Source organism: Sus scrofa, chromosome 15 (genome assembly GCF_054392235.1).
Source record: "Sus scrofa isolate SSC_HxYL_T2T_F1_AM1 chromosome 15, Sscrofa_HxYL_maternal_Yorkshire_Landrace_v2.0, whole genome shotgun sequence".
NCBI classification, from domain to species: Eukaryota; Metazoa; Chordata; class Mammalia; order Artiodactyla; family Suidae; genus Sus; species Sus scrofa.
In genome coordinates, this window is record NC_139397.1 from 28,340,945 (window position 1) to 28,355,833 (window position 14,889).

General features: G+C 37.1%; 1 protein-coding gene across 10 annotated transcripts in view; it reads right to left on the reverse strand.

The window, feature by feature from the left end:
- Positions 1-14,889, reverse strand: part of THSD7B (thrombospondin type 1 domain containing 7B) — a 960,849-nt gene that overhangs the window by 259,512 nt on the left and 686,448 nt on the right. For all 10 annotated transcript variants that reach the window (XR_014830551.1, XR_014830550.1, XR_014830553.1 and 7 more), the window contains one exon: positions 5,010-5,273. Coding sequence is in view for 6 of the 10 variants with exons in the window: in XM_085001332.1 (XP_084857458.1) it covers positions 5,010-5,273 (264 nt within the window). In the remaining 4 variants the exon portion in view is untranslated. The remainder of the gene's footprint in view (positions 1-5,009; positions 5,274-14,889) is intronic.

Here is a 14,889-nt window from a genome sequence, read left to right on the forward strand (position 1 = left end):
CATATACTGAAAGCCTGTGACAAGCCAGACCCTGTGTTAGGTATTGAGGATGGAGAAATGGACCTTGATTGAGTTCTGAATTTCAATGAGCAATCAGATTACAAGAAAAATCAAAATATACACAGAATTTTTTTTAAAAAGCTAAATATATTCATAAAAGAATCATAAGGATGATAAGGTAGACTGATTTAGTAGAGGAGTTAGGCAAAGACTTGCTATGATCAGAGACCTGAATGAAGTCAGGGAAGAAGGCAGAGAAAGGGAGAGAGAATGGAGTATGATGGGGCGTGGGGGTGATTTTGTGTCTTATTCTTTTGACAAAAGCTGGACTAAGAGACATAGTTGGAAGATAGCTGAAAGTAACTCACCTCAAATATCTTTATTTTTTACATGCTATTCCATTGCCCAAACTAGGTAATTAGAGTCAACATCTGGCTTATTGTCACGTACAGTTGGGAAATATATCAAATGTTTGGACATTAAGCACTGATGGAATTCAAAATAAGCAGACAATTGATGACAGGATATATATGTAAGTTCCATTCTTAAACTTTTTTTCTTTTAATTAAGTGCGATTTTATTATTAGTCCCCTCAGTGACATTTCTAACAACAAAGAGACCTGGCTAATGTTAATCTGTGGTTTAAATCTTCCATGAACTCCATTAGGAGAGAGAATCCAGAATTTAGTGAATTGTGTTGCCCACAGCTATAGTTACAAGCAGGGACCACGTAGGATCCCCTCAGCTTGGGGAATAACTGTTTCTGATATCATCTTAGGAAATCCCATTTGTGTCTACCAAGTACAAATGGAAGACAAGACCTATGTTAGACCTTAGAAAGGCAAAGTATTTACTGCTCTTGCTAGGAGAGCCAGATTGAGATCACTGCTCTCTGCTTCAGTTTGTCCATGATGAAAAGAGAATTCTTAATAGTGAGTTAACTAATAGATATTAAAAAATGTCTATATTAGTGACTACATAAAAGTATTCTATTCCCTTGATAGATGGATCTGTCTCTTAACCTTAGAAGTGACCCAATAGGGTAATTCTGTTTACTATTTTTAAAAATATTTTTTGAAGTACTACAAAATATATTGAAAATACATCATAATAGTTATGAGCCTCTGGTAAATATTGATCAACGCACTGTTTTCACTTGGTAAAAATCTTTTAGAATCTCTAATAGCTTTTACTATTGCTCTGTAAATTGGTTCTGTTTTCAATGCCTCCTCTTCCTTGAGGATATTTTCTTTTCTAACCTGAAATGATTATTTCTAAATTAAACACACACAGACAAACCCATGACAAATTAGAGGTGAAAGATAGCTGATATATTACAAAAAAGACACCTAGCATTGGAATAATCTTGTCAATTCTATCTCCAAATGTTATCTTAATTCTCCTGTTTCTTTATTGATGCCATCCTAAGTCTAACCTAAAATCATAATGTCTTACCTTGACTATTGCAACAGTCTCCCAATAGCATCTTTGCTCCTTTGAAGCCAATCTTTACACATTAGCCAAAAGTAATTTTTTTTATTTAAAAAAAATTTTATTTATTTACTTTTGGCTGTGCTCACAGCTTGTGGAACTTCCCAGGCGAGGGATCGAACCTGTGCCACAGTGTCAACCCAAGCCCATGCAGTGACAGTGCTGGATTTTTAACCTACTGTGCAATAAAGGTACTCTTAGAGTGACTTTTTAAACACCTAATTTGGATCACATTATGTACACCTCTTCCCATCTGATGGTTGCACTTGATTTAGATCCAAACCCCTTGCTTTGTCCCACCAGATTCAAATGACAGGGCTTCTTTTTTTTCCAGAACTTCTTTTCTGCCTTACATCCTCTGGACATGCTTTTTCCATTAAGTGAAATTACCTGGCACATATTTATCAGATGGTTGTTACCTTCTCACCCTTCAAATTTACGTCACTTCAGTGAAGATTTTCCTAAAGTCTAAAGAATTTCTTTTTTTTAATTTTTTTATTTTTATTTTTATTTTTATTTTTTTTTATTTTCCCACTGTACAGCAAGGGGGTCAGGTTATCCTTACATGTATACATTACAATTACATTTTTCCCCCACCCTTTTTTTCTGTTGCAACATGAGTATCTAGACATAGTTCCCAATGCTATTCAGCAGGATCTCCTTGTAAATCTATTCTAAATTGTGTCTGATAAGCCCAAGCTCCCGATCCCTCCCACTCCCTCCCCCTAAAATCTAAAGAATTTCTATTCAGGATCCTAAGGGCTAATCCAGACTTGAAATTCCTTTTATTCATTTGTTTTGTTTCTATCCTCCACTAACAATAAACCGCACAATATCTGATTTTCCCATAATTATAAACCCAAATTATAGAAGAGGACTAAGTACACAGCAGGTGTACAATATACAAGATTTGGTCAATTGAATGAATGAACCAAAATGTAGGTAACATCAGAATCATGGGTGGTCTTAAGTCATTCCTCTCTTCTCTTTTTAGAATAATAATTAGATATCCATTAACTAAAATTGCTTCTGTGTATTACATCAAGGGACTTGGAGGTTTCTAGTCCACCTGTGCATCTATAAGTAAATAAAAGTGGTCTTGGTGGGGGATGTAGATACAAGGGGGTTGTCAAAAACCAGCCCCACTCCACTCACTGAGATGAGAAAAGAAAGAACCTTGAGAATGCAAAACTGTGTGAATACCCATGGAAAAAAGAATGTTTGGAAGTCCAGCCTACCTAAGGGGAGATTCCAGAATGTCCTTGGAGTAGGCTAGAGAAGAGTCTGATTGCAGAGGAGTGGGAGAAACTTCCTAAGGTAGCCAGCCCCCTTCTCAGGATGATACTGCAAGGGGGTTTTGAAAGAAGTGGTAGTTACTTCTATAGCAGAAGAGGTAGAGTAGAAGAGGTGGTAACCATAAAGTAAAGGAAGATATTAAAAAACCGTAAAAAAATGGGAGTTCCCGTCTGGCCCAGCAGAAGTGAATGCGACTAGCATCCATGACGACACAGATTCGATCCCTGGCCTCTCAGTGGATTAAGGATCCGGCGTTGCTGTGAGCTATAGTATAGGTCACAGACGTGGCTCGGATCTGGTGTTGCTGTGGCTGTGGTGTAGGCTGGCAGCCACAGCTCTGATTCAACCCCTAGCCTGGGAACCTCCACACGCTATGGGTGCGGCATTAAAAAGACAAAAAACAAAAACCAAAACAACAACAACAACAACAAAAAAAACCTTCAAAAAATGGGCAGAGAGAGAACACAAGAACATACCACCAAGGAGAACCACCAACTTACAAAAGGCAGATAAAAACAGGGTAAAAGGAACAATCCTTTCCTTTCCTTTTACCCTCCTTTTGTTTGTATATTTTACTGCTTCTGTCCTCATTTGGATGCCTTTTACTGTTCCTGCCTAATTTCTCTAGCTAGGATTTTTTTTTGTGGCAATATGGATGGACCCTGAGGATATTATATTGAGATGTTAGACAAAGAATGACAAATGCTGTATTATACCACTTATATGTGGAATCTAAAAAAGCCACACTCAAAAAGCAGAGTGAAATGGCGATTTCCAGGGGAGAGGGTGGAGGAATAGGGCAGGGATAGTATAGTTTAATGGCACAAATTTGCAATGAGCAGTAAATAAGTCCTAGAGATCTAACGCAAAGTATAGTAAACATGGACAAAAATATTGTGTTAGAATCAAACTGCTAATAGATTACAATCCTTCCAATAAGTAAGAAGGAATGATAATTATGTAATATTATAGGTGTTAATTATAACTATAATTGCAATCATATTACAACATATAAATATATTGTATTAACATGTACACCTTAAATGTATGCAATGCTATATGTCAAATATATTTCACGAAGTTAAAAAAAAATAAACCAATATGTGCATAAAAGCTGAAAATCAAAGATTAGATTCAACCAACGTTGGCCTCTATAAAATGGGCCCATCATTTGCCTGTGACGTATTCATGTTTTTGAAAGTAAAATCACAGAATACAATTCTGTAGACTTATCCAGGAAGCAGAGCGATGATAGCACCAATTAAAAAGTCATTAAACCTTAATTTGCATTCCTATAATGATCCGAGTATATACTAAATAAAATGAGCCAATACACTGGCAATAAAGACTAAAGATGAATTTTCAATTACTTGACTTGAATGTTAAAACGGAATTCAATTTGCCATTTCTGGCTTTATTGAGGAAGCTTATTAGAACATAAGACCTTAATGACAGAGACCTACATCTACCACTTTTTTTTAGAGTTTCCCACTCAAACTTGAATTCTGTTCATACCTTCCATAAAACCTCTATGTATTTTAGTGCTTACTGAAAAAAAAATGTGGTAAAAACTGAAAAATAGAGCAGGAAATTCATAAGCTCCACTGTCATCATTAGTCTCAAAATCTTCCATCAATATTTACCCCACCTGTATTTAATTATCCTTCTTTTGTCTGTTCATCCATAGCTTTTAAATTATCCGAGGTTCAACAAAATAAAAAGATAGTCTTCTCTCTGATTAACATCTCAAAAATTCTTCCAGATTGCCTAATTTCTTTTCTACAGCTTTAGTCTATTAATTTGGATGTACTTATACATTGTACTATAAAACATTTAAAATTAACTTTTTCATTGGTATTTTGTCACCCCACTTACAAGAAATAAAAGGCCTGACACCTTCTATATATTTGATCAGAGCACCAATAAACATCCTAAAATGTATTTTAGGGCTTTGGCTTTCTTGGAAAGAGAAGCAACTATGCTCACCTGCAGTGAACAAGCAGCCAGAGGTAAAGTATAGAAGGAGGTAAGTCAAAGATCGCAAACAATCAAATTCCAGATAATCAGTGAGATATGGATATGTGCATTGCATGTGTCCATATTTTATGAAAGACAGTGTGCTCTTGACAAAGGAGAATAGAAATAATTACTAACAAACAAGGCTACCAATCTTAGAACTGGCGCCAACCTCCTGGGCTGTTACTCCTCACCCATCTCCTTACCAGAGCTGTTGCAATGGGCAGGGTCAACAGGTCTTCCATTTTTATCAGAACAGGCTATTGCTCGAAAGCGTGTGCCTTCTCCACATTCTTTGTTGTCTCCTTGTACCCGCAATCCTCGAGGAGGCTCCCTTCTGCCTTCAGGAAGAATACAATCTGACCAATTTCCATAAGGGTGAGATATAAACACATCACAAGGACATGGTTCTGTTTCCACTAGAGGGTACAGGTCAGCATCCTGGCATTTCTCCTTCTTCCTGCTTTTCCCTGTTCCAACAAGAGACAATGATGTATTAATTACATATCTGCTCTTTGTTAAAAGTCATTCACATTGTATTTAAAAGCTCTTAGACATTAATTATTAGAGAAAAGCAAATCAAAACTACAATGTGGTACCACCTCACACTGGTAACAATGGCCATCATTAATAAATTTACAAATAACAAATGCTGGAGAGGGTATCAAGAAAAAGGAACCCTCCTACACTATTGGTGATAATATAAACTGATACAACAACTGTGGAGAACAGTATGGAGGCTCTTCAGAAAATGGAATATAGAACTGCCATATGACCCAGCAATACCAGTCATGGGCATATATCCAGACAAAACTATAACTCAAAAAGATACAGGTAACCCTATGTTCATAGAAGCACTATTCACAATAGCCAAGACATGGAAACAACCTAAATGTCCATCGACAGATGAATGGATTAAGAAACTGTGGTACATATATATAATGCAATACTACTCAGACATAAAAAAGAACAAAATAATGACATTTGCAGCAACATGGATACAACTAGAGATTATCATACTAACTGAAGTATGTCAGAAAGAGAAAGACAAATACCACACAATATCATTTACATGTGGAATCTAAACTATGGCACAAATGAACTTATCTACAGAAAAGAAATAGACTCACAGACATACAGAACAGACTTGTGGTTGCCAAGGGGGAGGGAGGAGGGAGTGGTAGTGACTGGGATTTTGGCATTAATAAATGCAAACTATTACATTTAGAATAGATAAGCAATGAGGTCCTACTGTATAGCACAGGGAACTATATCCAGTCTCTTGGGATAGACCATAATGGAAAAGAATATTTTAAAAAAACATAGGAGTTATGATCGTGGCTCAGTGGAAATGAATCTGACTAGCATCCATGAGGATGCAGGTTCAATTCCTGACCTTACTCAGTGGGTTAAGGATTTGGCATTGTCATGAGCTATGGTGCAGGTCACAGATGCAGCTTGGATCTTTCATTGCTGTGGCTGTGGTGTAGGCCAGCAGCTAAAACTCCAATTTGACCCCTAGCCTGGGAACCTCCACATGCGGTGAGTGTGGACCTAAAAAGACAAAAAAAAAAAAAAAATGTATATATACGTATAACTGAATCACTTTGCTGTACAGCAGGAATTGGCACAACATTGTAAACCAACTATACTTTAATAACAAAAAATTTTTTTAATTAACAAAAGTTCTTAGACTATTAAGTTTTAAATGAAATAAAGCCTTTCTCCTTTTCATTCTTGGTTTTACATGGAAGTAAATCCTAGGATAATGGAAGCAACTACCAGAGCAGCTGTGAAATTTAAGTTAATTTAAAAGAAATTAAATTTCATGTTTGAGAGGGGCAAAAAATACTTAGGTATTTGCTACAGTGGCTCAACAGCTAGAAGAGTCATTGTTGATTTATTTAATATTGGTTTCCCTATAATTTGTTGATAAAAACAGATTACCTTGTCTTCATTTTCCTTGAAATTAATGGTTTCCAGGGAAACCAACCAAATAGTGTAAATATTGACTCCTTCCCTTTTTTTCAAGTAACTTTTAAAAAACAGTTTATTCAAGGAACAAAACTATATCCTCCCAGACAATGGCTCTGGAATGAGAACGATATCCACAAATGAGAATGATGTGGACAAAGTGGAACTTATTTTGGTTCCTACTATCAGGTAGCTCACAAATACTAATAGAAACAAGAGATTGAAATAAATACTGAAATCATGCTGGATAATTTAATCTAAGAAAAAGGGATGACTTGCACTTTGCACTTTGAGAGACCTTTTTAACTTAAGTATTTTAGACCATGACCTTACCTTACCAATTGATTTTGATGGACCTTTTAACTGTAATCTCAACTCTGAGTAATGAAAATGCAGAGTCATTTTACACAGTGATGTATACTTGATAATCATATTTAATGGATTCCAAGACAGCCTGTAACTTGACTCAACATTTCTATAAACACACTTTCTAAAACCTTTTCCTAGACCTATAATTTCACTTTGTCTCCTCATTAGTGCATCCTTAGCTGGAGTCTTGGCTGTTTATAAAAAACAAACAAACAAACAAACAAAAACCAATGTAGGCAGCTTTACTAGTCTATTTCCAGCCTTTACGGCTGTTTTGGTGATGCTCACTACTAGCTGGTGCATTGAATATTTTCTCATTGCCAGATAGTTTACATTATACACCACAAGTCTATAGCTGTCACCTGGACGATTGGCTCTATGTTTTCTGTGATTCTTATGGTCACGATAAGTAAAGACTCCTGCAGGACCTGAAGTGATTTTGTAGAAGCCTCAGCCAAACCACTGTCCCTCTGGGAGGAAAGTACTCACTTGCTTCTCCCATTAGGGGCACTTACTGAGAATAAGTGTGAGAAGCACAGCCTCTATCACCACTGCAAAAATTTTCTGTATGAGAAAAATAGCAATGGGTGGGAATTGGCTCTTTATCAGTATTTAACATGCCCAAGTCTCTGCTGCTTTCCAACAGTCCATAAAGCACTGTTGTCTCCACATCTTCACCTTCCACTCTTTTATCAACATACTTAACCCTAGTTCTGAGTATACTTACTCCTTAAAACTACTTACTCTTGCCAAAGTAATAAAACAAAGAACTGAACTATCTTCTATTTCCTTTCAGACTTGATCATTAAATGATAAGTCTGAGTGTTGACTATACTGTTTCTCTCAAAATATCCTTTCCAAGTTCCAGCATACCTTACCTTTTAGACCCTTGCCCCTACACCATGCCCAAACCATCAATCTGGAGACATCTTCTTTGTTTGTTGAATTATTTTCCCTCTGTACCTCTTGTAACTGATGGGGTTCCTCAGGGCACTTCCCTAGGTTCTCTTCTGATCCTACACCTTCACCCACACAGAATTTAAATAACTATATATATCCCTTAAATTCTTAATTACTGTCATCAGCCCAGCTTTCTTACTCAAGCTTTTGACCTATAGACTGGAAATTTCCACCCAAAGGACAAAACTTAGCCTGGCAAAATCCACACACATGCTTTTAACATCACAACATTTCTGTCTCCTTCTGCACTTCCCAGTTCTACCAATATGACCAAAACGAACACTGGAGTGTCACACTTGAGGCATTCTGTTGTGCTACTTTTATCTGTTTAATGATAAAGATCTATCATATCAAACACCTATGTCTTGAATCAGTCCACTGTATGCGTTTTGATTGATGTCACCCATATTAATCTTTCCTCCAAACCCCCAGCTTAAATCACCAAAATGACTTCTTCCAAGATCTTAATCCTCCATGACTCACTCCCTTCAATCTATTCCCTGCCCTGCAGCCAGGACCAAATCACAAAGTTGGAGATCTGATCACATCATTCATCTATTTAAAGCTCTCCAGTGATTTACCACAGTTCACAGAATAGAGTCTAGATTCTTTACCTTGGTCATTAAAGCTCCAGAGGATCCGGGCCTATTTTCCTTTCCACTGTGTTGTACCACTCTGCCTTTGTTATAAGTAATAACGAGAATCTTTTAGTTCCTAGAAGCTACTCATTTATCTTCTGGAATTTGTGTGTTCTACTCCAGAAATTGTCATCAGTTCTACCCTTCTGCCACTTGTCCTTTTCATCAAAAGTAACAGACTGCTCTCTCCAGAAAGCCATCCTTAAACATACTCTTCATCTCAGTTCTGGAAGAGGTGTTCTTCTGTACTTGCATAGCATGTGGCAGACAAAATGATGCTCTCTAGGAATGTCTGCATCCTAATCCCTGGAACATGTGACATGCCACTTTACATGGATCTTGGAATAAGGAGACTATTCTAGGTTATCTGGCAGAGCCCAACATAACCACATGATCTTAAATTCAGAGAATCTTTCCTGGACTGAGTCATAAACATGCGGGTGCATGTGTCTTTTTTAAGGAAAGTTTTGTCTGGATACATGCCCAAGAGTGGCATTGCTGGGTCACATGGTAGTTCTATGTATAGATTTCTTTTTTTTTAATATATTTTTTTTATTTTCCCACTGTACAGCAAGGGGGTCAGGTTATCCTTACATGTATACATTACAATTACATTTTTTCCCCCACCCTTTCTTCTGTTGCAACATGAGTATCTAGACATAGTTCTCAATGCTATTCAGCAGGATCTCCTTGTAAATCTATTCTAAGTTGTGTCTGATAAGCCCAAACTCCTGATCCCTCCCACTCCCTCCCCCTCCCATCAGGCAGCCACAAGTCTCTTCTCCAAGTCCATGATTTTCTTTTCTGAGGAAAGGTTCATTTGTGCTGGATATTAGATTCCAGTTATAAGTGATATCATATGGTATTTGTCTTTGTCTTTCTGGCTCATTTCACTCAGGATGAGATTCTCTAGTTCCATCCATGTTGCTGCAAATGGCATTACGCCATTCTTTTTTATGGCTGAGTAGTATTCCATTGTGTATATATACCACTTCTTCCGAATCCAATCATCTGTCGATGGACATTTGGATTGTTTCCATGTCCTGGCTATTGTGAATAGGGCTGCAATGAACATGTGGTGCAAGTGTCTCTTTTAAGTAGAGTTTTGTCCGGATAGATGCCCAAGAGTGGAATTGCAGGGTCATATGGAAGTTCTATGTATAGATTTCTAAGGTATCTCCAAACTGTTCTCCATAGTGGCTGTACCAGTTTACATTCCCACCAACAGTGCAGGAGGGTTCCCTTTTCTCCACACCCCTTCAGCACTTGTTATTTGTGGACTTTAATGATGGCCATTCTGACTGGTGTGAGGTGGTATCTCATGGGAGTTTTGATTTGCTTTTCTCTGATAAGCAGGGATGGTGAGCATTTTTTCATGTACTTATTGGCCATCTGTACATCTTCCTTGGAAAAATGTCTATTCAGGTCTTTTGCCCATTTTTCAATTGGGTTGTTGGCTTTTTTGCTATTGAGTTGTATAAGTTGCTTGCATATTCTAGAGATTAAGCCCTTGTCAGTTGCATCATTTGAAACTATTTTCTCCCATTCTGTAAGTTGATTTTTGGTTTCCTTTGCTGTGCAAAATCTTGTCAGTTTGATTAGGTTCAACTGTTTATTTTTGCTCTTATTTCTGTTGCTTTGGAATGTGTAGGGAAAAATGTTTTCTTTTCCAGCTTCTAGGGGCTAATTACATTCCTTGGCTCATGCCTCTTTTCCTCCACAGTCTTGAAAAATCACTAACAGTGCATCTGTTTGATTATTCTTTCATAGTTATGTTTCCTGTGACAGTATGTAGGTATCGTAGAAAACTATACATAGAACAACCATGTGACCCAGCAATCCCACTCCTGGGCATATATCCAGACAAAACTTTCCTTAAAAAAGACACATGCACCCACATGTTTATTGCAGCTCTATTCAAAATAGCCAAGACATGGAAACAACTCAAATGTCCACCGACAGATGATTGGATTAGGAAGATGTGGTATATATACACAATGGAATACTACTCAGCCATTAAAAAGAATAAAATAATGCCATGTGCAGCAACATGGATGGAACTAGAGACTCTCATACTGAGTGAAGGAAGCCAGAAAGATAAAGACAAATACCATATGATATCCCTTATATCTGGACTCTAATATCCAGCACAAATGAACCTTTTCACAGAAAAGAAAATCATGAACTTGGAGAATAGACTTGTGCTTGCCAAGGCAGAGGGGCAGAGATTGGGGTGGTTGGGAGCTTGGGGTTAATAGATACAAATTATTGCCTCTGGAATGGATTAGCAATGAGATCTGCTATGTAGCACTTGGAACTATGTCTAGTCACTTATGATGGAGCATGATAATACGTGAAAATAGAATGTGTATATGTATGGGTAACTGGGTCACCATGCTATACAGTAGAAAAAAAATGTATTGGGGAAATAACTATTAAAAATAATAATGAAAATGACAAAAAAGAAAACATTTTTCCCTAGACATTTCAGAAAAAAAAAATGCTATCCTACCTACACCTTGTTTATAGCCCTGTAAAACATGCACCTGACTTCAGAGTTACAGAACTGTAGGATACTAAATTTGTCTTGTTTTAAGCCATGAGATTTGTGGTAACTTGTTACCACCCTAATGCAGCACTCATATAATAGCTATTGTAGTACGTACTACACTGTGTTGTAATTGTCTGTAGCAAAATTCTATCTCCCATTCGACTCTAAGCTGTTAAATTAGCATCATGTCTACCTATTTTTTGTAGTGTTCCCAAGGCCTAGCCTACAGAAATGGTAAACAAAAATTGTTCCATGAACAATTTAGAAGTTTTTTTTTTTCTTTTTTTAAAGGGATATAGGTACCCCCCTCACATCAATGGACAGATCCTCTAGACAGAAAACCAATAAAGCAACAGAGATCCTAAAGGAAACAATAGAAAAGTTAGACTTAATTGATATCTTCAGGACACTACATCCAAAAAAAGCAGAATACACATTCTTCTCAAATGCTCATGGAACATTCTCAAGAATCAACCACATATTGGGACACAAAGCGAATCTCAATAAATTTACGAGCGTAGAAATTATCTCAAGTATCTTCTCTGACCACAATGCCATGAAATTAGAAATCAACCATGGGAAAAGGAAAGAGAAAAAACCTACTCCATGGAGACTAAACAACATGCTACTAAAACACCAATGGGTCAATGAGGAAATCAAGAAGGAAATTAAAAACTACCTTGAAACAAATGATAATGAAGACACAACCTCTCAAAATCTATGGGATGCTGCGAAAGCAGTGCTCAGAGGGAAATTTATAGCAATCCAGGCCTTTCTCAAAAAAGAAGAAAGATCCCAAATGGACAACTTAACCCTCCACCTAAACGAATTAGAAAAAGAAGAACAAAAAAGTCCTAAAGTCAGCAGAAGGAAGGAAATTATAAAGATCAAAGAAGAAATCAATAAAATAGAGACTCAAAAAACAATAGAGAAAATTAATAAAACCAAGAGCTGGTTCTTTGAAAAGGTGAACAAAATTGACAAACCCATGGCCAGACTCACTCAAAAGAGGAGAGAAAGAACCCAAATCACCAAAATTATAAATGAAAAAGGAGAAATCACAACGGATACAGCAGAAATACAAAAAACCATAAGAGAATACTATGAACAACTGTATGGCAACAAGTTTGAAAAGCTGGAAGAAATGGACAATTTTCTAGAATCTTACAGCTTGCCAAAACTGAATCAAGCAGAAACAGACCAACTGAACAGACTGATCACTAGAAATGAAATTGAAGAGGTCATAAAATCACTCCCTACAAATAAAAGTCCAGGACCAGATGGCTTCACAGGTGAATTTTATCAAACATATAAAGAGGAATTGGTGCCCATCCTCCTTAAACTCTTTCAAAAGGTTGAAGAAGAAGGAATACTCCCAAAGACATTCTATGAGGCCACCATCACCCTCATTCCAAAACCAGACAGAGACACCACCAAAAAAGAAAACTATCGGCCAATATCATTGATGAATATAGATGCAAAAATTCTCAACAAAATCTTAGCCAACCGAATCCAACAACATATCAAAAAAATTATACACCATGACCAGGTTGGGTTCATCCCAGGTTCACAAGGATGGTTCAACATACGCAAATCAATCAGCATCATACACCACATTAACAAAAAAAAAGGTCAAAAATCATATGATCATCTCAATAGATGCAGAAAAAGCATTTGACAAAGTTCAACATCCATTCATGATCAAGACCCTCGCCAAAGTGGGTATAGAGGGAACATTCCTGAATATAATCAAAGCCATTTATGATAAACCCACAGCAAATATAATCCTCAATGGGGAAAAACTGAAAGCCTTCTCACTCAAATCTGGAACAAGACAGGGATGCCCACTCTCACCACTGCTCTTCAACATCGTTTTGGAAGTCTTAGCCACAGCAATTAGACAAACAAAAGAAATAAAAGGCATCCATATAGGAAGAGAAGAGATCAAACTGTCACTGTATGCAGATGATATGATACTATACCTAGAAAACCCTAAGGACTCAACCCAAAAACTCCTTGAACTGATTAATAAATTCAGCAAAGTGGCAGGATATAAGATTAACATTCAGAAGTCAGTTGCATTTCTGTATACCAGCAATGAAACATTAGAAAAGGAATAAAAAAAAATGATACCTTTTAAAATTGTACCTCACAAAATCAAATACCTCGGAATACACCTGACCAAAGAGGTAAAGGACCTATATGCTGAGAACTATAAAACCTTAATCAATGAAATCAAAGAAGATGTAAAGAAATGGAAAGATAGTCCATGTTCCTGGATTGGAAAAATCAACATTGTGAAAATGGCCATCCTACCCAAAGCAATCTACAGATTCAATGCAATCCCTATCAAATTACCCATGACATTGTTCACAGAACTAGAACAAACAATCCAAACATTTATATGGAACCACAAAAGACCCAGACTCGCCAAAGCAATCCTGAGAAACAAAAACCAAGCAGGAAGCATAACGCTCCCAGACTTCAAGAAATACTACAAAGCCACAGTCATCAAAACAGTGTGGTACTGGTATCAAAACAGACAGACAGACCAATGGAACAGATAAGAGAATCCGGAAATAAACCCTGACACCTATGGTCAATTAATCTTTGACAAGGGAGGCAAGAACATAAAATGGGAAAAAGAAAGTCTATTCAGCAAGCATTGCTGGGAAACCTGGACAGCTGCATGCAAAGCAATGAAACTAGAACACACCCTCACACCATGCACAAAAATAAACTCAAAATGGCTGAAAGACTTAAATATACGACAGGACACCATCAAACTCCTAGAAGAAAACATAGGCAAAACATTCTCTGACATCAACATCATGAATATTTTCTCAGGTCAGTCTCCCAAAGCAATAGAAATTAGAGCAAAAATAAACCCATGGGACCTCATCAAACTGAAAAGCTTTTGCACAGCAAAGGAAACCAAAAAGAAAACAAAAAGACAACTTACAGAATGGGAGAAAATAGTTTCAAATGATGCAACGGACAAGGGCTTAATCTCTAGAATATATAAGCAATTTATACAACTCAACAGCAAAAAAGCCAATCAATCAATGGAAAAATGGGCAAAAGACCTGAATAGACATTTCTCCAAGGAAGATATACAGATGGCCAACAAACACATGAAAAAATGCTCAACATCGCTGATTATAAGAGAAATGCAAATCAAAACTCCCATGAGATACCACCTCACACCAGTCAGAATGGCCATCATTAATAAATCCACAAATAACAAGTGCTGGAGGGGCTGTGGAGAAAAGGGAACCCTCCTGCACTGCTGGTGGGAATGCAAACTGGTACAGCCACTATGGAGAACAGTTTGGAGATACCTTAGAAATCTACACATAGAACTTCCATATGACCTTGCAATCCCACTCTTGGGCATCTATCCGGACAAAGCTCTACTTAAAAGAGACACATGCACCCGCATGTTCATTGCAGCCCTATTCACAATAGCCAGGACATGGAAACAATCCAAATGTCCATCGACAGATGATTGGATTCGGAAGAAGTGGTATATATACACAATGGAATACTACTCAGCCATAAAAAAGGATGACATAATGCCATTTGCAGCAACAT